Raw genomic sequence first — 19694 nt, forward strand, 5'->3', positions numbered from 1 at the left:
AGCACCTACTGTGTGCCAGGCATTCTCCACCTATGAACTCATTCAAACGTTGAGCTTTCATCCCCACCACAACCCCTAGAAAGTGCACAGCCCCACTTTTATGTTGAAGGCCAGCACAGAGAAGTCAAGTGATCCAGTAGAAGTCACACAGCTTTTAAAACGTATTTGAACTCAGGCCTCTTACAGATCTGCAAGTTCTCTTTAACATTAAAAGCCACACGTTCACCCTTTGTGGGACATGCGAGGGGGCAGGTGGGAGAAGGCGTCCAGAGCCTCCAGACATCTGGGTCTTCTAGTGTGGGGAGGAGGCTGCCCTCCGCCAGGATCAGTGTGCCTTTTTAGGGTACAGGGTGGGTTCTTGCAAACCAGGTCCCCTCCTGTGAGGCAGGGTGCAGGTCCCCACTGCATTTGGCTGTGTGAGGAAGCTTGGGCGGCTTCCTTGGTCTCCATGGAAGCCTTGGTATCCCAGCGTGAAGAGGGGGGTCTGTGCTCTCAATGGTCAGGCTCCAGGCGCTGCGACAGGACGCTGAGGACGCGCTGGAACTTCTCAAGACGTGTGGCCCACGGCGCCCCAGCTCCTCGGCTCCCCCAGAGCAGCCTCCTCAAGAAACCAGTGGTCAGGGCCTCTCTCAGCTCCGGGTGGGGGCGGAATCCTGGGGGCGGGGCCAGACGGGGCTGGGGGCGGGGCCCAGGCAACTGCCTTACCCCTCCCACACCTGCCTTGTTCCCTCGGGACTTTGACCCCGGAGGGACTCAGCCTGAGATTCCCTGGACAACTGGGTAGGGTTAGCCGGGAGGGGGCTCCTGAGTCTGCAGCAGTGGGGGTGGGGTGGCTGAGGGGCTCGGTGGGTGCACGGGGGCAGTCTGTTCCTGGGGCGAGATCCTGGGGGACCCACCTTAGGGGTTGTGCCTGGAGATGGAGCCACGCCCGAGGGTGGGATTTGGGGTCCGGGCAGTCCTGCGCGATAAACTTTTGGGGGGGAGGAGGTTGGGCCATGTTGGAGGGACAGGGGGGCTAAGGTCACCAGTGAAGGCAGGGACGACCCAGGTGGGGGATCCTGGAGGCTGGGCTGCCCCAGGGCAGGAGAGGGGTGTGGCTCTGAGCTCAGCGGGGGCGCCGTTCTATTCCTACCAGGTTGAAGGTCTGAGTCATTTTGGAGGGAGCTGGGCATTCTTGGTGGCGGATCGAGATCCTCTAGGGGCAGGGCCTTCCCAGTTGGGAGAGTGGGAGTGGGGCCCTGTGGGCGTGGCTCTGGGGGGCTGGGCCGCCCTTTGGGGGCAGAGGGCACTGTTTCCATCAACACTGCAGGCTGCGGCGTGTGTTAGGGTGAGAACCTCGTGGGGCCGGGCCGTCCCAGTTTGGGTGGGGCTCTGGGAGGCGTGGTGGGAGGCTCTAGTCCCTGGCCCGGTGGGTTTGGGGGCACCGAGTTGGAGCATAACGGGTGTTCCGGGATCCTCTGGCAACACGGCGCAGAGGAGGCGCTCACCTCGCAGGCGCCGAGCCGCCGCCTCGCGGAATCTGGGCGCGTCCCGGGCCAGCAGACGCGCCCGGTGCAGGGTGCGCAGCAGCCGCTCGCAGCTCTCGTCCAAGGGCCCGGGGAGTTCCTCGCCCTCCAGCAGGCGCACCGCGGGCGCCACGTACGGCAGCGCCACCTCCCCCGGGTCGCAGGGTCCTGTTGGGGGAAGGGTCTGGGCTGGGCTAGGGGCAGAGGGCGGGTCCTAGGGTGAAGAGGGTGCGACATACATTGGGCCGAGGCACCCTAGGACAAAGCAATGGTTGGGGTCTGGGTCAGAAACAGAGGCTTGAGCCTGACCCAGAGCAGGACCGGGGAGTGGCCTAGGGCAGGGGCGGAGCCTGGGACAGAGTGGGGGCGGGGCCTAGGGATTAGTTCCCGACAGAGACTCGCACAGAGAGCGGGGGCTAGGGCGAGGAGGGCGGAGCCTTGCTTAAGGGGCGGAGCCTAGGACCGAAACAGCTGGCGAATGTAAGGCCAAGGTGGAGCCTAGGACAGAAGGAAGGGGAGGGGTTTGGCACGAGACCCAGAGGCCAGAGCCTAGCATAGAGCTGGATGTGAGTCAGGGGCCGGGCCTAGGTCAGGGGGCGTGGCTTAGGAGTGAAGCAGGGGCGGGGACCTAAGACCCGGGCGGGGCTTAGGACCGGATTGGGATTCCAGTTAGTTACCACTCATCGAAAGACGCCACTCACCGGCGCCTTCATCCAGCGCCCGCATCAGTGGCTTCAGCTCCTGCTCGAAGGCCAGCGCAGCCTCGGTGTGGCTCCTTTGCAGCTGGCGCCACGTGCGTTCCAACCGCGACACCTGGAGGAAGAGACCTGAGCCCGCCTCCTCTCCACTTTTCCCCATCACTTGCTCTCTGGCCTCTTCCCCATCCCTGCTTCCCACGCACCTGGGGCATGAGCAAGGCGCCCATGACCGCGGCCAGTCCGGGCAGGTCTCCCGCCGCCCCTGGCCGCAGCGCCAGGGCCAGCTCCACCAGGCCCCTCAGGGCGGCCGCGCGCTCCTCCAGCGGCCCTGCGCAGCCCAGCACTGCCAGCGCCCCCGCCAGTGCCAGCGTCTCGAGCCTGTGGAGGCGGAAGGCAAGGGTCTGGGGGCAGTGGGGAGGTTTGCAATGCGGGGGTGAGGAGGGACAGTCGGTGGCATTGCCCATCCCCCACCTCCCTAAGGGACCGTGAATGGGGAGGTTTGGAGACCCTAGGGATTCCAGGTGGCTGGCTCACCTCTCCAGTAGTTCCAACCTCAAGCGATGCCCATGGGGAAGTGTGAGCAGCTCCAGACCAGAGGCGACCCCCATGGCGCCCCGCTGGGCCTTGGTCACTCCCAGGAGGCCAGTCGCCTGGCGATGGGGGGCCAGGGTAAGAGTAGAGAAGTCAAGGGAGCAGAGTGAGTATACAGATATAAGGTGGGGTTGGGCCTTGTCCTGGCTTCAGCCCCTGCCTGGGGAGGAAGAACCTCTGTAGGTGACCCACCTGGCAATCCACCAATAGCAGGTGGAGAGCGGTGCTCCCAGGATGGTGCTCCAGGAACAGGCCATGGAGAGTATGCAGGACTTCGGTTTCCAGGGGCCGATTCTGGGAGCCCAGCAGGCAGAAGGGGTTGTCAGGTGGGCAGAAAGAGACCTCTGCCTGCGGTCTTGCAAAACATCTGTTCTCCTCCTCTTCCTCCTCCTCCTCCTCCTCAGCCTCCCACCATGGCGCCTCTGGCTCTGGGCAGCTATGGCCAGGAGGTGTTCCCTGGACCCTGGGCACTCGGGGCACCAGCTCACAGTACGTTGGGGGGCGTCCAGAGGCATCAGGCAGCATCAGTGAGGATGTTCGAGGTGGCTTGGTTGGTGCCTTGGCATGAAGCTGCCCATCAGAGGCCCTGAGGCTGTCAGCAATGGACCCCAGGGGAACGGGCACCTTTAGCAACACGGAGTCACTACCTGTCCGAGGCAGGGCAGATGCAGGCATAGTGGAAGCTCCTGGGGGTCATACAAGAGGGGGTGAAAGAGGTACACAGAGAAGATAGCTGGGAGGGGTCAGTGGCTTCATGGGCTACTAACCTCCTGGTTCATCCACTCATTCAGCCAATAACCAGGTATCCCAGCTTATCTTGGTGCGGCTTTGAAATTGAACAACTTCACCAACATCAATGCTACACACTTACCAATGGTTTGAAAACGAACGTTCTCTGACACGTATGTAGTTTTGCAAGTTTTGAATACTACATTTCAAGTTTGAATTCTTTGTTTTTGCCCCTCTGATTGAAGATGGTAAGCCCTGACTGTATGAAATTAAAATGAAAAATCTCATTCAAAATTCACAAAGCTACATAAGCATCAAAGAAACTGAATTTATCAAAATTTCAAATGATGTCTTTTGTTAAGTTTGTGGCATATTTACTTCTGAGGTTATTGGAACTTAAAACTGCACCCAGACTTTTGGGAGACTCTGTATTTACTAAGCATTTAAGTCGACCCTGTTATAGGGGCTTAAAACCTCCCCATGGTTCCCAGCTAGCTCTGAATAAGGGCCAAAGTCCTCATATTAGTCCAAGAAGCCCTCACAGTTTGAGCCCAATCTCTCGTGACTTCCCCCTCACTCCCAGTGTTTCTGCTACACTCACCTCCTTTTGGTTCAATGAACAGTTCAAACTCTTGTTCTGGCCCCAGGACCTTTGCACTGGCTGTTCCCTCTGCCTGAGTCATTCTCATCCAATTATCTATGTCGTTCCCTCCTTCATCTCCTTCAAATCTTTCTCCATGGGACCTTTCCTAACTACTACTTAAAATTGTAATACTCACTACCATTCCCATACTCCTTACTGTGTCCTGCTTTTAATTTTTAACCCAAAGCATTCGTAATTGACTCATTTTTGTTGTTCATGGTCCTTCTTCCTCTAATAGGATGTTGGCTCCACTTGAGCAGGGATCTTTGTCTTTCTTGCTCATTGACGTATCTCAGCACTTAGTAGAGTGTCTGGCACACAATAAGGGCTCATGTTGAATTGGGGGGGGGGTTGTGGACAGGGCAGTCAGGGTATAAGGGGGACTCCTCCTTTATGTAGGATGGTCAGGGTCAGCTGCTTTGAAGAACTCACATTAGACGAGAAGGAGTCAGCCAGGTAAAGATTAGGGAATGGGCTCTCCAATGGTGAGAACAGCAAATGCAAAGGCCCTGAGGCAGGAACAAATTTGGAAGGTTCCAGCAACGGAAAGGAAGACTATGTGGCCGGAGTGAGTACGGGATGTGAGAGGAATTATTAGAGAGATCAGCCATGGTTAGAGAACAGAGGGCTTCTTGGAATCATCGTAAACCCATATTTTTAAGCACTTACAAAGTTCCTTAGTCCTGTGTTTTTTTGTCACCGTGACAACATTGAGAGCATCACCATCTCTTTTTTCCAGGAGGTTAAGTCACCTGCCAAAGTTCACTTGGGTAGTGAGTGGCAGAGCAATCTCTGAGCTATGTATTGTCCTGGAAGACCCTTACCTGAACCAGGGTGGTCTTCTGTTGGCTGCCCCATATGCTGCAAGCCTGCGGGCTGACTGTCACTCCGCTTCCTAGCCCTGGGGACAGAGATGGGGGAGATGTGTTGTCCTACTCTGCACAGAGCAGCCCCCATCAACACCCAGAAAACCTTACATCCCATCATTCGGAACCAGTGGATCCCAAGCAGGGAGCCTGATACCCCCAGGGGACACTTGGCAATGTCAGGAGACATTTCTGGTCGTCACAACTAGGGGGATGGCGTACAGAGGATTCTACTGGCATCTAGTAGATAGAGGCCAGGGAGGCTGCTGAACATCCTACAATGCACAGAACGGCCCCCCACAACCAAGAATAATCTGGCCGCAAATGTCACTAGTGGACAGTGCCGAGGTGGAGAACCCTGGGGGGTGTTGGGTGTCGTCAGGGAGGTTGGGAGCCTGTGGTACCTGAGTGGCTCTGTCCAAGCCGGGCCGTCTGGAAGGGTGTCTTCACTAAAGCTGCGTCGAATAGGTCCTTGCCGCGTCACTGGCCTGGACGCCACAGCTCCAGTGGCCTGGGACAGTGTACGCTGGCCGGTCACGTAGCTGCGAACCAGGGCAGGCAGGCTTGGGAAACGCTCATCTTCCAGCTGAAAGAGGGCTGTGGGTCGGCCTGGCCGGGGGCGCAGGGCCACACGGAACACCTCGAAGTGTAGGACTGAGCCCCGCCACCGGCAGGAGATCACAGGGTGGCCCCCACGGGACTTAGATGCGCGAACTAAGAAGTCACCATCTTGCTGGAGGAGGGCCTCAGCCTTCTGGGGATGGAGGAAAGGGGCAAGGGGTTTAGGCATAAGCCTGTATCAGTAGTTAATGATGACTCCCCACCCCGCTCCACCCACTCAAAAAAACCTAGAGACTGGGTACCTTTGTGTCAGACCATTTCTTCTTTTTTCACAGGCATACCTCTGGACTACATTTCCCAGGCCCCCTTGCAGTTAGCTGTCATGTGACAAGATCTGGCCAATGGTATGAGGGTAGAAGGGCTGTGGGGAATGTCCCGACCTGACCAATAAAATTCTCCTGTACAATCCTACAGGTTCCGTCCTCTGTCAGTTGATGTCCCCAAAGCCCTGGGGGATGGCGAACACACAGGATGGAAAGGGCTTGGGTCTGACTCATTTTGGAGCTCTGCATCCCCTCAGATTGTGACATGAACTAGCCCTTAAATTTTTTTTTCTAATATTTATTTATTTAGGCTGCACTGGGTCTTAGTTGTGACATGCGGGATCTTTAGCTGTGGTATGCGACTCTTAGTTGCGGCATGTGGACTCTTAGTTGCAGCGTGCATGTGGGATCTAGTTCCTCAACCAGGGGATCAAACCTGGGTCCCCTGCACTGGGAGTGTGGAGTCTTACCCACTGGGAGTGCAGAGTCTTCCCTGGACCACCAGGGAAGTCACACCCTTAAATGTTGATCGAGTCTGGCTGGTGACATCTTGGGAATGTTTTTTACAGCCACTAGCCAACACTGACTTATGAAACTTCCAAACCAAGGACATGCACTGAGCTTGCTATGCAAATGTGGCTTCCAGAAAAGCCATTCACTGGGTCCTTCCAAACAGACAGTGGCCTTTAAATCAACCTTTAAAAAAATGGTCAAGCAGTCTTATGCCAGCCATGGTGGCTGGTGTGAAAACCGGGGCTGAGGGCCACAACATCGCAGAGGGGCAAAGTGGAGCTGGTGATGGGGGCTGGGGACTGGACAGTATGTGCAATGGACACATGTATAGCCCTTGTTATTTTCCAGGCACTGTTTTCGGTGTAAAATGTATGAACTCACTTCATCCTTTACCAAGGTTAAGAGGTAGGTACTATTATGCCCATTTTACAGATGGGGAAACCGAGGCCCAGAGATATCAAATACCTTGCCCTAGTTCACACCCATTGTGAGTTGTAGGGATGGGATTTGAACCCAGGCTGTCTGGCGCTAAAGTGTGGTGTTTTAACCACTAAGCTACACTGCCTCTCGTGATTTGATTGGATACCCCAGGTCCTGGGACTCCTGAAGGTGACCCCTAAGTTGGAGATGAGGGTGAGGAGCTTTGGATTGAGAGGGAGATGGGCCCCTGGCGGCCACGGGTGGCCTGGGATCCAGAGAGAGAGAGAAGCAGAGCCAAGGGGTGGTTTGAGCGGTCATTAGGACCCTCTTCAATCCCCAACACCATCCCAAAGGAAGTGATAATTTAAATATAAGAAGTGACATGCCGGGCTTCCCTGGTGGCGCAGTGGTTGAGAATCTGCCTGCCAATGCAGGGGACACGGGTTCGAGCCCTGGTCTGGGAAGATCCCACATGCCGCGGAGCAACTGGGCCCGTGAGCCACAACTACTGAGCCTGCGCGTCTGGAGCCTGTGCTCGGCAACGAGAAGCCGCGATAGTGAGGGGCCCGCGCACCGCAATGAAGAGCGGCCCCCGCACCGCGATGAAGAGTGGCCCCCGCTTGCCACAACTAGAGAAAGCCCTCGCACAGAAACGAAGACCCAACAAAGCCATACATACATACATACATACATACATACATAAAAAGAATGTAAGCAGACAAGAATAGCATTAAAAAAAAAAAATTAAAAAAAAGAAGTGACATGCCACACCAACCAAGCTTCAAGACAGTCCCCAGCCCTTGAGCCACTCTTTCCGATAGACCTTGACCCTAAGCCCCTCATCTGGGATCCAGGAGTCCCCAGTAAGTCAAAGGTGGGTGAGACTCCCCATCAGATGGTCCTGAGGTCCTGCAGGAGGCAGTGGTACCTGGCGGGACAGTGGGCCGTGGTACCAGGGTTGGCCAGCAAAGTCCTCTCCATCCTGTGGCACCTGCATGGAGCTCTCAGAGGCAGAGGGTGCAGGGGCTGTGCTTTGTACTTCCAACAGGCCCCAGTCTTCCTCATCTGTAAAATGGGAATAATTACTCTTGAATCCTGAGCATCCGGCTCAGCCCTTCCATGTTCCTCATGGTTTTGAAGACAGCAGTCCATATCTTATTGAACCTTAAAATGCAACTCTCTCAGTATATGCATATATAAAAATATATATTATATTTTAATATATAGTATATCTTTACTAAATTATATATATTAAAATATTTTAATGTATACTATACTTTAATATAGAATATTTAGGTATTTATATTTAAAATATATAAATATAATTATATATAAATATTTATATTTAAAATATATAAACATTTTTGTATAAATATTTATATATTTATACTTTAAGTTAAAGATGTTACCCATAGTCCGATTATATATCTTAATTATAAATTATATCTGAATTATATTTGATATATATATATATATATATATATCAGATTAAAATCAGGCTATGAGTAACTTTAATTTAGAATAGGCTGTGATTTCATGGAAAGAGTCATGCATTCACTGGGATTCTTGCAAAGGGAAAAGACCTCCGCATTGCTTTCAAATGTAATGCAGTTTTTTTATGCAGATGACATACTGCTACGTTTTGGCGAAATTTAATTAACAAATTCACTCAAACCAATATTCATGGGGCACCCACTGTGTGCCAGATGCCCCTTCTCGGCACTAGAGACCTAGCAGTGAACAACACAGACCAGAATTCCTGTCCTTAGGGATGTTCTAGTAGGGAAGACAGTGATTGGAAAAATAAGTAACTAGATGAGGAAGTATAGGATAGATCCGAGAGACCTAAACAAGAAAATGAAACCAGGGATGGGGTATGAAGATTCAAGGGGTGGAGTTAAGATTTTTCCATAGGGTGGCCCGGGAAGGTCTCTGTTGGTGAACCTTGGGAGGATTTTGAGGGAGCAAGCCAGGTGGTTCTTGGGGTGAAAGAAATTGCAGGCTGGGGAGAATTTAATTTACTAAAGTCCGTAGCATCTCAGCCACCTATATGCATACTCAAGGATTCTTAGATTGTACAAAAATCTAACCCATAGGTGCCTTTCCAATGTAATGACATTTTAAAGGACATTAGAAGGTCATATTTTTGTAGACTTGTCAGCAAATAAGCATTTGCAGATTTTCATGTTTTGGAGCGGATCCATTTCCTTATTACTGCCGTCAAATTTAGGTCTCAGATGCTTTAGGACATGTTAATCATGGCCCAGGCCTCAGGCCCCTGTGTGTCTCAAGTGTCTGGTGGAAAAAACTGCCCTGGATGGGAGGGAAGCAAGGGGTTTGCTTTTTGCTTCCCCTGCCCCCAAGATCTTCTGGGCCTGGGGGGGGGTCTGCAGGGAAATAGCACCCAGATTCTTATGACCTGAGTCAGCTGGGCTGAGGGCCTGAAAGGGTCAGGAAGTTCCCAGACTGGCCCTAGGTGGCTTAAGGAACGGGGGAGCTGAGCAGAGTGCTGCCTCCAGGTGCCGCATACCTGAAAGCCAGGTGTGTCTCCTGGATGCCTGAGCACTTCCTGTTTGTCACCTGGGCCAGGCCCGGCCTTGGTCTTAAGAGTCCCCGGACTCCAGCTTCCTCTGTCTTACGTGCCCCTTAGTGGGTGTGGAGGTGCGTCACTGACAAGGCTCTGATTAGTTCAGGGGGCGCTCAGAGTGGGCACAGGTCAGCCACAGGCCAATTAAGTCATCCACCTGCCCTGCGTCCTTTGGAATAATTTCTGGATATCTGGGCGGAAGAGAGAGGAACAGGGCAGAGTCAGGAGAGGGGTGGGTGAGAGGCAAGCGTGGGGAAAGGAGGAGGGGGATTATTCATGCTCTGTTGGCCACATACACGTGCACACATGTGCAGGAGGGCAGCCGCGTGCACAGAGACACAGGGACACAGGTGGACGTGGAGCCTCAAACTTGAGCCAACACTGACTGGTTGAATGCTTCCTGCGTGCCAGGCTCTGTTCTAGACCCTGGAGAAACAGTGATGAATGAGACCAAGGCCCCTCCGGTGGGCAAGACACAAAACAAATAAGCGCAGGATGAATGAAGGAGTTAATGTCTAAGGGTGAACAATGAAGGTGATAAAACAGGGAAATGTCAAGAAGGCTGGCTGGGGCAGGCCACCTTAAACAGGTAGTCAGGAGGCTCTCTCCCACCAGGTGACATAGGAGCTGAAATCTCAGTAGAGGGGAGACAGTGATGCAAAGATGTGGAGAAAGAGCAGTCCAGGTGGGGATATGGCAAGTGCAAAGGCCTGGAGCTTGCTTTTTACATCTTACAACATTAGGGAGGCTGGTGGGGCTGGGTGCTGTGAGCCAGGAGTGAAGTGGAGAGCATTGAGGTAGGCAGAGACGATGCAGGAACTGGTGGACCTCGAATTTTCATCTCAGTGGGATGGAAGGGGAGCTACGGGAAGGGTCTGAAGTGAGGGAGGGGCACGATCTGGTTTGTGGTTCAAAAAGATCGTTCGGGCAAAAGTGGAAGCAGGGAGGCTTTCCGTGTTGCACAGAAAACACGCTTGGAGGAGGACGCCCAGGTACACGGACACGCGTGATACACAGTGCCCCAGTCAGGCGACCCCTTTTACGTTCGCGGACGCGCGTGGACAGACACCCAGATCCTCCCTGCGAGCTGGTAGCCCCACCTGGAAAAGAGAACTCCCTGCCCCAGTAATCTCCCGGTCCTGGATCTGCCTGGGGCCCCTCACTCACCTGGGCCGGGACCCGCGGAGCTCCCAAGAACCTGGGGCCGGGCGGAAGCCTGAGGCTCTGCGGCTCCCGACCCCTCCCTCCCCGCCCCAGCCAGGTCCAGCCTTCACCCACCGCGCCCGAAAGGAACCGAGCCCCATCACCTGGTCCCGCCCACTTAACCCCCGCCCCTCCAGGCCCCGCCCCTTCTCCAACAGTAACCTCCGGGCTCTCGCCCCGCCCCCTTAGAAACTTTCTTTTCGTTAACCACGCCCCCTTCAGATAAAACCTTCTTCCCGTAGACCACGCCCCCTTGGGAACTCCGTTCCTACTAGTGTACCCCGCCCCCTTAAATTTGCCCCGCCCTTCTCGGGCTGACCACGCCCACTCATCTCCTCACCCCTCTTTTAGTCCCGCCCCTTAGAGCCAGGCCCCTCGATTCCGCTTAGGGCCTCCGGCTGGTCCTAAGCATCCCTGGCCCCTTCGGACGGGGCAAGGCGGTGTCTCCTAGCCCCTCAGTGTTCCGGGCAGGGGCGGGGCGGTCCCTACGGGCTCTTCCGCCTGGCAGGGAGTGGTGGCGGCTGTGACGTGACTGGGTGAGCTTCCTCCAGACCACCCCCCTGGGTTTCCGGGAAGGAACCCCATTGGGTGTCGGGTTTTGTGGAGAGAGATGCGGGAAAACACGACAGCCTCTCCCAGTAACAGAACGTTGGAGCTGATCTAGACTCTGGCAGGACTGGGGGGTAAACTTTCAGGTGGTTTCCTACGTGGAGGGAAGGAGGGGAGGGGGGCTTCCATCCTGTCGCCCGGAGACAAGCGTGAGAAAGGTGGGGGAGGGAGGGATCTGGAACCAGAAAGAGGACGCTCTGGCCAAGTTTATGGAGGGCGCATAATAATAACAACAGAATTGAAAGCAGTAGCTGCAGCTAACATACATTAAGCGCTTACTGTATGCCAGGACTGTTCTGTTTGCTTGCCCTGCTTCAACGCATTCCATTTTTACGTAGACCTCTCAATGAGATGGGTACTGTTTTCATCACCCCATTTTCTAGATGCAGAAACTGAGGCACGGGGCAGCTCAGCCCAAGTTTGCCCAAGTTTGACACGGCTTGTGATTGGTCAAGGTGGGATTCAAGCCCGGAGCCCTGGAGCGCTATCCTGTCTTCCTCTGATCTTTGCAGCCCCACCATCTCTGACCCCTACCGTAATTCTAAACGGTGAAGGTTACTGTCACTCATTTTACAGATGAGGAAAGTGACGCATAGAGAGCCACGGATGGTTGGGGAAGAAAGTTTTGGTGCCTGTAGGATCGTAAATCTGGGAATTTCCAGGCTGGGCTTCCCCATCTGCCAATGTGGAAGAGACTCCAGTCTCAGGACAGGCTGAGGGGTATCCCCTCCTTGACCCACTCCCCGCCTGGTTTTGATACAGTCAGAGGGTAGGGGGTATGTCCAGTGAAAGGAGTCTAGCGCCCCTTAGTGGTTACAATAATTAAAAAAGAAAATCCGGGGGGTGGCTCGGGTGGCGGGTGGGGTGGGTGGGTGCTTGTGAGACGGAGGGGGGAGACTACTCACAATTTAGTGGGGTGGAGGTGGGTAGAGAGACCTCGTAGAGCACATGATTTCAGGTAATGATAAGGGCTACAAAGACAGTAAATATTTGCTAAACCAATGAACGACACTATCGAAGTCCAAAAAAAGAGATGATGGTGGCCAGGGCCACGGGAATAAATGAACGGATTTGGGATAAATGTCAGAGGTAGAGCCATGGAGCTTTCAATTATTCATTCATTCATTCATTCATTCATTCAACAAATATTTATGGAGCATGTATATGTGCCAGGTGCTGGGGGGGAGTGGTTCCAACACGAGACACAAATTTCTCAATACACAATAAAGAAATAAGTATAGGGGCTTCCCTGGTGGCGCAGTGGTTGAGAATCCGCCTGCCAATGCAGGGGACACGGGTTCGAGCCCTGGTCTGGGAAGATCCCACATGCCTCGGAGCAAGTAAGCCCGTGCGCCACAACTACTGAGCCTGCGCCCTAGAGCCCGTGAGCCACAACTACTGAGCCCGCGTGCCACAACTACTGAGGCTTGCGCACCTAGAGACCGTGCTACGCAACAAGAGAAGCCACCGCGATGAGAAGCCCGCGCACCGCAACAAAGAGTAGCCCCTGCTCGCCGCAACTAGAGAAAGCCCGCGCGCAGCAACGAAGACCCAACTCAGCCAAAAATAAATTAAAAATAAATAAATAAATTTATTTAAAAAAAATAAGAAAAGAAATAAGTATAATAAAATAACAGGTGGGGAAGTGGGATAGGGTGTGATGGGGTGGGAAAAAAGGCTGTGATCTGAAATGGAGAGGTTTGGGAAAACTTCATGAGAAGATGACCTAGAGCTAAGATTTGCAGGAAGTGAGGGAGTTGGCCTTGAAATTGCCTGAGGCAGAAGACTAGCATGTGCAAAGGCCTTGTGGCAGGATTCTAGGGCAAGCTTCTGGGGCTACCTGGTGTGTTGGAAGAACACTGAGGAGGCCCGTTTGGCTGGAACAGCGCAAAGTGGGGGAGAGTGGGACTTCGAAGTAGGGCAGGGAGGTGATGAGTGGTCATGCAGGCCCTTGTGGGCTCCAGGGATGTCTTTTATCCCAGGCGAGGGGGGCTGTGGGACATCCCGACTTGACTTAGGTGTTCATAGGTGCCCTCCGATGTGGGGAGTACAGATTGTGGGGGGATGAGGACAGGAGCCTGGCCATGGGGCGGAGGAGACTGCGCTGGTCCAGGCTGCCAAGGTTGGGGGCTGGATGAGGGTGGAGGCGGAGGAAGGAGGGGTGAGAAAAGGGCGGATTTTGAGTATGTTTCCGAGATGGTACCGCTCTTGGGTTGGATACAGAGGAAGGCAGCAGGCCTCCGCCTTGTTACCCTGAACCCACTCCCAGATGCCCCAGTGCTAGCTGGTGGGGGAAAGAGAGGCCAGGTCCTGCTTGAAAGGGGCTGGGCTGGGGCTGGGCTGCAGGTGCTCCCCCCCCACACCATGGCTCCTCCTCCTCCACCCCCTCTCAGGGCGACAGTTACAGGCAAAGAAGAGGAAGTGGTAGCTAGCTAGCGGAGGCAAGCGGGCGGGCGGCAAAGGAGGCCGCGAGGGTGCACGGGCCGGCCCGGGAAGCCAGCAGCCATGGAGCTGTGGCGCCAGTGCACCCACTGGCTGATCCAGTGCCGAGTGCTGCCGCCCAGCCACCGCGTGACCTGGGATGGGGCCCAGGTGTGCGAGCTGGCGCAGGCCCTCCGGGATGGCGTCCTCCTGTGCCAGTTGCTCAACAACCTGCTGCCCCACGCCATCAACCTGCGGGAGGTCAACCTGCGTCCCCAGATGTCCCAGGTGAGACGCCCACTGACGGGCCTGCCCCAGGGTGGGTGGCGGGAGGTATCCCAGGCTGGTACCCAGGGTGTTGATGCTCTGCACCTCTGGGCCAGCCGTGTAGAGGGGAGGATGGCCCCCCGCCCCGGGGTCTGGCACAGGGTACGGGGGATATGGGGGTTGTAACACTCAGGGATACAGGGGTGGCCCACCCAAGGTTAACGGGAATGGGTTCATAGGCTCGCAGTTAACCCACATCTAGGCTGAGAACTGGCAAACTTGGGGTTAAAGCTCCCAAAGCCTCAGGCTGGCTCCAGTGGGGATCAAGCCCCAAAAAGGGACTGTGTGGGGGTCTTGAGGGGGGTTAGGAGCCCCCTGGGTGGCCAATAGGGTGCCTGAGGTTTTCAACTCCTTTGACCCCCCACCCTCCAAGATTCTAGCTATGGGGGAGGGGCCTCCTCCGATTCCTTCCCCCACATGTGTCTCCTCCTCCCAGGCCCTGGGCCCCTTCCTTCCCCTCACATCTTCCCCTTGGCTTCCTGCCTGGGCCTGGGGCAGCATGGGGCGGGTGGCGTGCTATAGGCCTGGGGCTCTGGTCTTCCTAACTCCATCCATCCCAGGGGGCACGTTGAGGCAAGACCTGGTCCAGAACCCCGAGAGTGGGTCCTGGGGTTTTGGGAACCTAGAAATAGCTGCTTTTTCTCTGTAGGGATTTCTGCAAGGGCCCCGGGTCCAGGGGGAGGAGGATTTGACTGTGACCGCCCCCAGCTCAGGAAATCTATTCAAATCCCCATTTGAATGTGGTGGGGTGGGGGAGGTAACTGGACTGGATTCTCTTTCTGTCGTACCTTCTCTGGTTCCCTCTGGCCTCCTGAGTTCTGGGTGGAAAGTGATGTCTGCTGATGCCTGGTGGTTGGGGGTGCCCTGCCTGCCCTGCGGGTCTGACACTTGCCATCCAGCCCTCAGGCCCTACCCTGGGAGGAAAGGCTCGTCTGGACGCGCTGTGGGCTAGTGGGGGACCTCTCTGGGGACGGATGGTGGGCAGGCTGGGGCATTGCCTCCTCTCTGGCCTGAGATGCCATGTGCGGATGGGGGGAGGGGCAGTCAGTGATCAGGGAGTGGGCCTATGGGGGTCCCTGGGGGTGTTTCCTGGGGATTGGGCTGCACGTGGAAGAGGCCCACCCTCCCCTAGCCCAGGCAGGCCTCCTGAAAGAATGGTGGCGGGGGAACCCCAGAGATTCCCCTGCCACCCCCAGCCACCAGCTGCTCTGGCCACAGGCCATCCCAAATTTTCCTCCATTTGCTTGCCTCCTGGCTTCCACACAGAAGAAAGTAGCCGTCGGACCAGTCAGGCCCCAGACTTGCGAGCAGTCGGCATCCAGCGAGCAGTCGAGATCCAGTGAGGCTTCAACAGCAGCTAATGGGAAAGTGGTTAAACTTAAGGATGAACTTCTATCCTTCCCTGCATCTTCCCTACAGCTGGTTTTCTGATAAAAGGCAAGGGGTTGTGGCATTATTCTCTAGGAGGGCAGCTGCAGGGACTAATGTGTCCTGATTTTCTGTGCTGGGCAACACCGAGGACCCAGGCCTGGGTCTGGCCCTCAAGGTGCTCCCAGACTGCGGGAGACAGACATCCCCAGCCCTGTGTTGTCAGGACCAGGGCAGAGGAAGAAACCTCTGGGCTGGGAGCCCTGGAGCAAAGGCAAGACATTGCCTGGGAGAGTTGGGCTTTATGCAAGAGGGGACATTTGTGCTGGGTTTTGAAGGGTGAGTAGGAGTTTTCTAATTGCTCAGGGTTCCCGTGCCTAGCTGTGTCAGGCCCTGCACTGGGCAGGGATGTTCCTTGATCCTCCCCATCTGGGAGCTCTGTGCCATCCTGCCCTGTGCATTTTGTCTCCCTTTGAAGCTCAGCCCTGTGCCCCGTTCACAGTGGGGCCATGAGCAGGAAGCTAAAAGGTGGTCACGTTAAGTCAGAGGGAGGTATCACAAGAACAGCCTCTCTAAATTTTCAAGTCCCTGTCCATCTACAGATTTAAGCCCGGGCCATGAACTGCCAGTGGGATATGGAAGGGCAGAGAGAGAAAAGGGAGGGCTCCTGATGGGGGTGGGATGGAGTGGGGGACACACAATGGCATAAAGGTGTGGAGCCTGGAATTAGGATGCTTCCTAGTTTCTCTCATTTCCTCCTCAGAGTTCCTCGGCTTTTGCTCCACTGCTCCCTGGGTAGAGGGTGGGAAGAGCATATTCATTCATTCATTCATTTATTCATTCGTTCATTCATCAACAATTATGATGTACGCTGGGCCTCTTCTTGGTGCTGAGACAGTGGGAAAAAGACACACACAAACCCCTGTTGTCGAAGAGCCCACATTCTAGTGGGAGGCACTGACAGTGGGCAAATAAGGAAACATATACATTGCCAGAGGTGGTACATGGCCTGCAGAAGGGGGCTTGGGAATGTGGAGTTGCACTTTTGCGTAGGAGGTCTGGGAGGCCTCACTGAGGAGGCAACATCTGAGCAGAGACCTGGGCAAAGTGAGGGAACGAGTCATGTGAGTCTGAGGAAACAGCACTCCTGGCGCAGGAGGCACTGCCAGTGCAAAGGCTCTTAGGTGGGAGCAGGGCGGTTCCCACGTAGTTGTGCTGCAGGGCAGTGAGTGGGCTGGCTGGTGGGCATGATTCATGGGTGAGGTCAGATTGAAGTGAGTCTCCAAGCTGAGATCTGAGACCCAGAAAGACGATGACACCATCATAGGCGGCCACAGTGATGACCAGACACTCTTACTCTCTCTGGGAGCCCAAATTCCGGGTGGCAGAGATGAAACTTTAAAGCTGAGGAAGTGGAGAGGAAGAGACAAATGTGACAGTCATTGTGGGAAAGATCCACCAGGACGGGGGAGCTGATTAGACTCAGGATGGGGGCGGTCACTGGAGCCAGGATGATGAATCTTTTTTCAGTTCCTCCACTGTGTGACCTTGGGCATGTTACTTAACCTCTCTGTGCTTTGGTCCCCAGCCTGTAAATGCTGGTGCCATTGGCAGAGTCAGGGAAGGGAGAGGGTAGGAGAGTTAGAGTAGGAGGGGTGGGCTGGGGTGGGGGTTGATGGTGGTGGCTTGGAGGAGCCAGACCTGGGAGCCAATCCTGGCAGCATCACTTGCTGGCTTCACCTCCCTGAGCCTCAGTTTCCCCATCTGTGAACTGTGGCTAAAAACGGCACCTTTTGGGGGAAGACTGTTGTAGTATTTCAATACTGCTCAGCACTGTGTTGACACCTGATAAACCCTCTATAAAAAGTCTTTTTAGGGAAAATGAGGGATATAGGGAAGGTTGGCAGCATAGCACAGCCTGGAGGAGTTTGGGTTAGGGCAGTGGTTCTCAACTGGGGTGGTTTCGCCCCCAGGGGATCCTTGGCTATGTCCTGGGACAGTTGGGGTTGTCACGTCTGGGAGCTGATACTGGCATCTAGTGGATAGAGCCCGGGGATTCTGGTCAACGTCCGACAATGTCACACACGACAGAGAATTATCCGGCCCCAATGTCAACGGTGCTGAGGTTGCGAAACCCTGTGCTGGGGGACAGACAGCCTGGTAGAATCTTTAAAATATTTGACTCTTTGGTTAAATAATACATGTGTATCATTCAAAGATCAAAACACATAAAAAGGTGCACAGGGAAAAAATGTAACCTCTAGCCATCTTCTTCAGATACCCAGGTGCTACCTTCCTCCATAAGTGACTCCCTTTTTCTTTAAGTTGACTATATAGCCTTCCAGAATTTCCTTATGCAAATAGGAATGCAGGTTTTTATTAACTACCCTCCTCTCTTACTACAAAAGATGGCACATATCACCCACTGCTTTATACCCTGCTTTTCTCACTTTAATCATTGTCTTGGGAATCTTTCCAAATCAATACATAGAGATTGTTCTCATTCTTCTTAAAAAATGACTGCACGATATTCTAGATTGTCCATTCACTTAACAAACCACTTATATTGGGCGAACTGTGTGCCAGGCATTCATCTAAACTGGGAGCTGGCAAACTACAATGGGAGGGCCGAATCTGGACCACAAGCATGTTTTATAAATAAAGTTTTATTGGCATACAGCCACGTCCATTTGTTTATGTATTATCTATGGCTGATTTTCAGTTACAACTCTACAGTTGAGTAACTGACGAAGAGAGTGCCTGGCCTGTTGAGGTGAAGATATTTACTATCCAGACGTTTGTAGAAAAAGTTTGCTGATCCCTGGTCGAAACACTTTCTATACACTGACTTGTTTAATCTCCATAACAATTTACGAGGTAGATATTATCATTATCCTCATATTGCGTATGGGAAAACTGAGGAACAGAGAAGTTAAGTCACTTGCCTCAGGGCACCCAGCTTGAAAATGACAGTCAGAAATTCAAACCCAGGTAGCCTGGTACCAGGATCCCTACTCTGTTTTTTTTTTTTTGCCACCCCTCAGGCATGTGGCCAGGGACAGTTTCTCTAAACTGTATTCCATTGCACGGCTGGGGGATCACTTAATTTACCATCACCCCTATTGATGGGCACTTGGATTACACCAGGCTTTTGTTCTGACAAACTAACTGTGATCAATAACCTTGTCCATGAACTGTTTTTTGGCTCTTCTACTGTGTGACCTTGGGCATATTACTTAACCTCTCTGTGCTTCCATTTCCTCATCTGTAAAATGGAGATAATAGATCCTCATCTGAAAGCATTGCTCTGAAGGATAAATGAGTTACTATCAGGAACCTAGAAAAGTATCTAGCTACATATAAATGTTATTATTGCAGCCAGATACATGAGCAAGTATATCTATGGGATAAATTCTCAGAAGGGTTTTCTGGCTCAAAGCGGGTGAGTCTGTGTTTTCAGTAGATCCTGCCAAATTGTTCTCTGTATGGGATTGTTCCCATATGCATTGTTCCAATTACATTACCTCTAGCAATGAGAATGCTGGTTTCTCCACTGCCTTGCCAACAGTTGTTAAGCTTTTGGAGTTTTGCCAACTTGGGTGATAAATGAAGCTCATTATGACTCAATGTACATTTCTCTTATTCTGAGTGAGATAGAGCCTCTTTTCTTATGTTTAAGAACTATTTATATTTTCTCTCTGCAAAATAATATTTGTTCATATCATTTGCTCATTATTTTTTTCCTTCTAGGACTGCTGGAATTTTTTTCTTATTGATTTTTAGGAACTCTTTATATATTGGGCTGCTTTGAATTTCAAGTCAGGTACTTACTAGCCTTGTGATCTTGGAGAAAAAAAATTACTTAACCTATTTCTGCCCAGGTTGTCTTATCTACAGAATGGGGGTGTGGACAGCACCTTTATCTCAGGGTTATGTGAGGGTTCAACATGATAAGGTAAGTTAAATTCCTATCATGGTGATTGACGTATGATTAATGTATAGCAAGTGCTAAATTAATGGGAGTCATTCTTTTTTGCTAATTTGATTTCAGTGGGTCTGAGCTTGCCTGTAGGATGTGGTATAGGTCCGGGTGCAAAATGTTAGTTGCTGTAATGAACTGCATTGCTTCAGTGAATTTAAAGAGTTTACTTCTAGCTTATATCACAATCCAGTTTGGGTCAACTGGGGGATTAAGAGGATAGCCCTTCTTTACAAAGTCCCTATAGGACTTGGGCTCTTTCCATCTCATGGCCGCATCCTCCCTGAAGCCCTTGGAGTTCTCTATTCAGCCAGAGGACAAGGAGGGAGTTATGAGGAGGGAAACCCTGAG

General features: G+C 53.2%; 2 protein-coding genes across 8 annotated transcripts in view; one reads left to right on the forward strand and one right to left on the reverse strand.

Moving 5' to 3' along the window:
- Positions 1-358: 358 nt before the first annotated feature.
- SH2D3A (SH2 domain containing 3A) lies at positions 359-10704 on the reverse strand. Of its 5 annotated transcripts, none has more exons than XM_082455080.1 (12): positions 10604-10704; positions 9380-9627; positions 7778-7914; positions 5437-5786; positions 4991-5067; positions 3442-3480; positions 2987-3088; positions 2738-2853; positions 2407-2604; positions 2207-2318; positions 1488-1673; positions 359-653 (listed from the first exon to the last, which is right to left on the reverse strand). In XM_082455080.1, the coding sequence occupies exons 3-12, from the start codon at positions 7844-7846 to the stop codon at positions 493-495; spliced, it is 1410 nt and encodes a 469-aa protein (XP_082311206.1). In that variant the 5' UTR covers positions 7847-7914; positions 9380-9627; positions 10604-10704; the 3' UTR covers positions 359-492. The 5 variants fall into 5 exon arrangements, with proteins under 5 accessions (XP_082311206.1, XP_082311203.1, XP_082311205.1 ...); XM_082455079.1 differs by lacking the exon at positions 359-653 and adding an exon at positions 670-970; XM_082455078.1 differs by lacking the exon at positions 359-653 and adding an exon at positions 670-970 and having other exon boundaries at positions 2183-2318.
- A 319-nt stretch (positions 10705-11023) lies between these two features.
- The window catches only part of VAV1 (vav guanine nucleotide exchange factor 1), a 65763-nt gene continuing 57092 nt past the window's right edge, over positions 11024-19694 (forward strand). For 2 of the 3 annotated variants that reach the window (XM_082455420.1, XM_082455422.1), the window contains exons 1-2: positions 11024-11175; positions 11632-13957. In XM_082455420.1, coding sequence (XP_082311546.1) covers positions 13754-13957 — 204 coding nt within the window. In that variant the 5' untranslated portion in view covers positions 11024-11175; positions 11632-13753. The other variant, XM_082455421.1, reaches the window with a different exon arrangement.

This window comes from Balaenoptera physalus, assembly GCF_965194825.1.
Source record: "Balaenoptera physalus genome assembly, chromosome: 3".
In the NCBI taxonomy this organism is placed as follows: Eukaryota; Metazoa; Chordata; class Mammalia; order Artiodactyla; family Balaenopteridae; genus Balaenoptera; species Balaenoptera physalus.

Coding starts and splice junctions, on each gene's coding strand:
- SH2D3A (XM_082455076.1), bottom strand. CDS start 7,846: ATGCAGGTGCCACAGGATGGAGAGGACTTTGCTGGCCAACCCTGGTAC. Junction 5,787..7,777: donor ACGGCCCACTGTCCCGCCAG/GTACCACTGCCT, acceptor CTCCATCCCCAG/AAGGCTGAGGCCCTCCTCCA. Junction 2,319..2,406: donor GCGCCTTGCTCATGCCCCAG/GTGCGTGGGAAG, acceptor CTCTTCCTCCAG/GTGTCGCGGTTGGAACGCAC.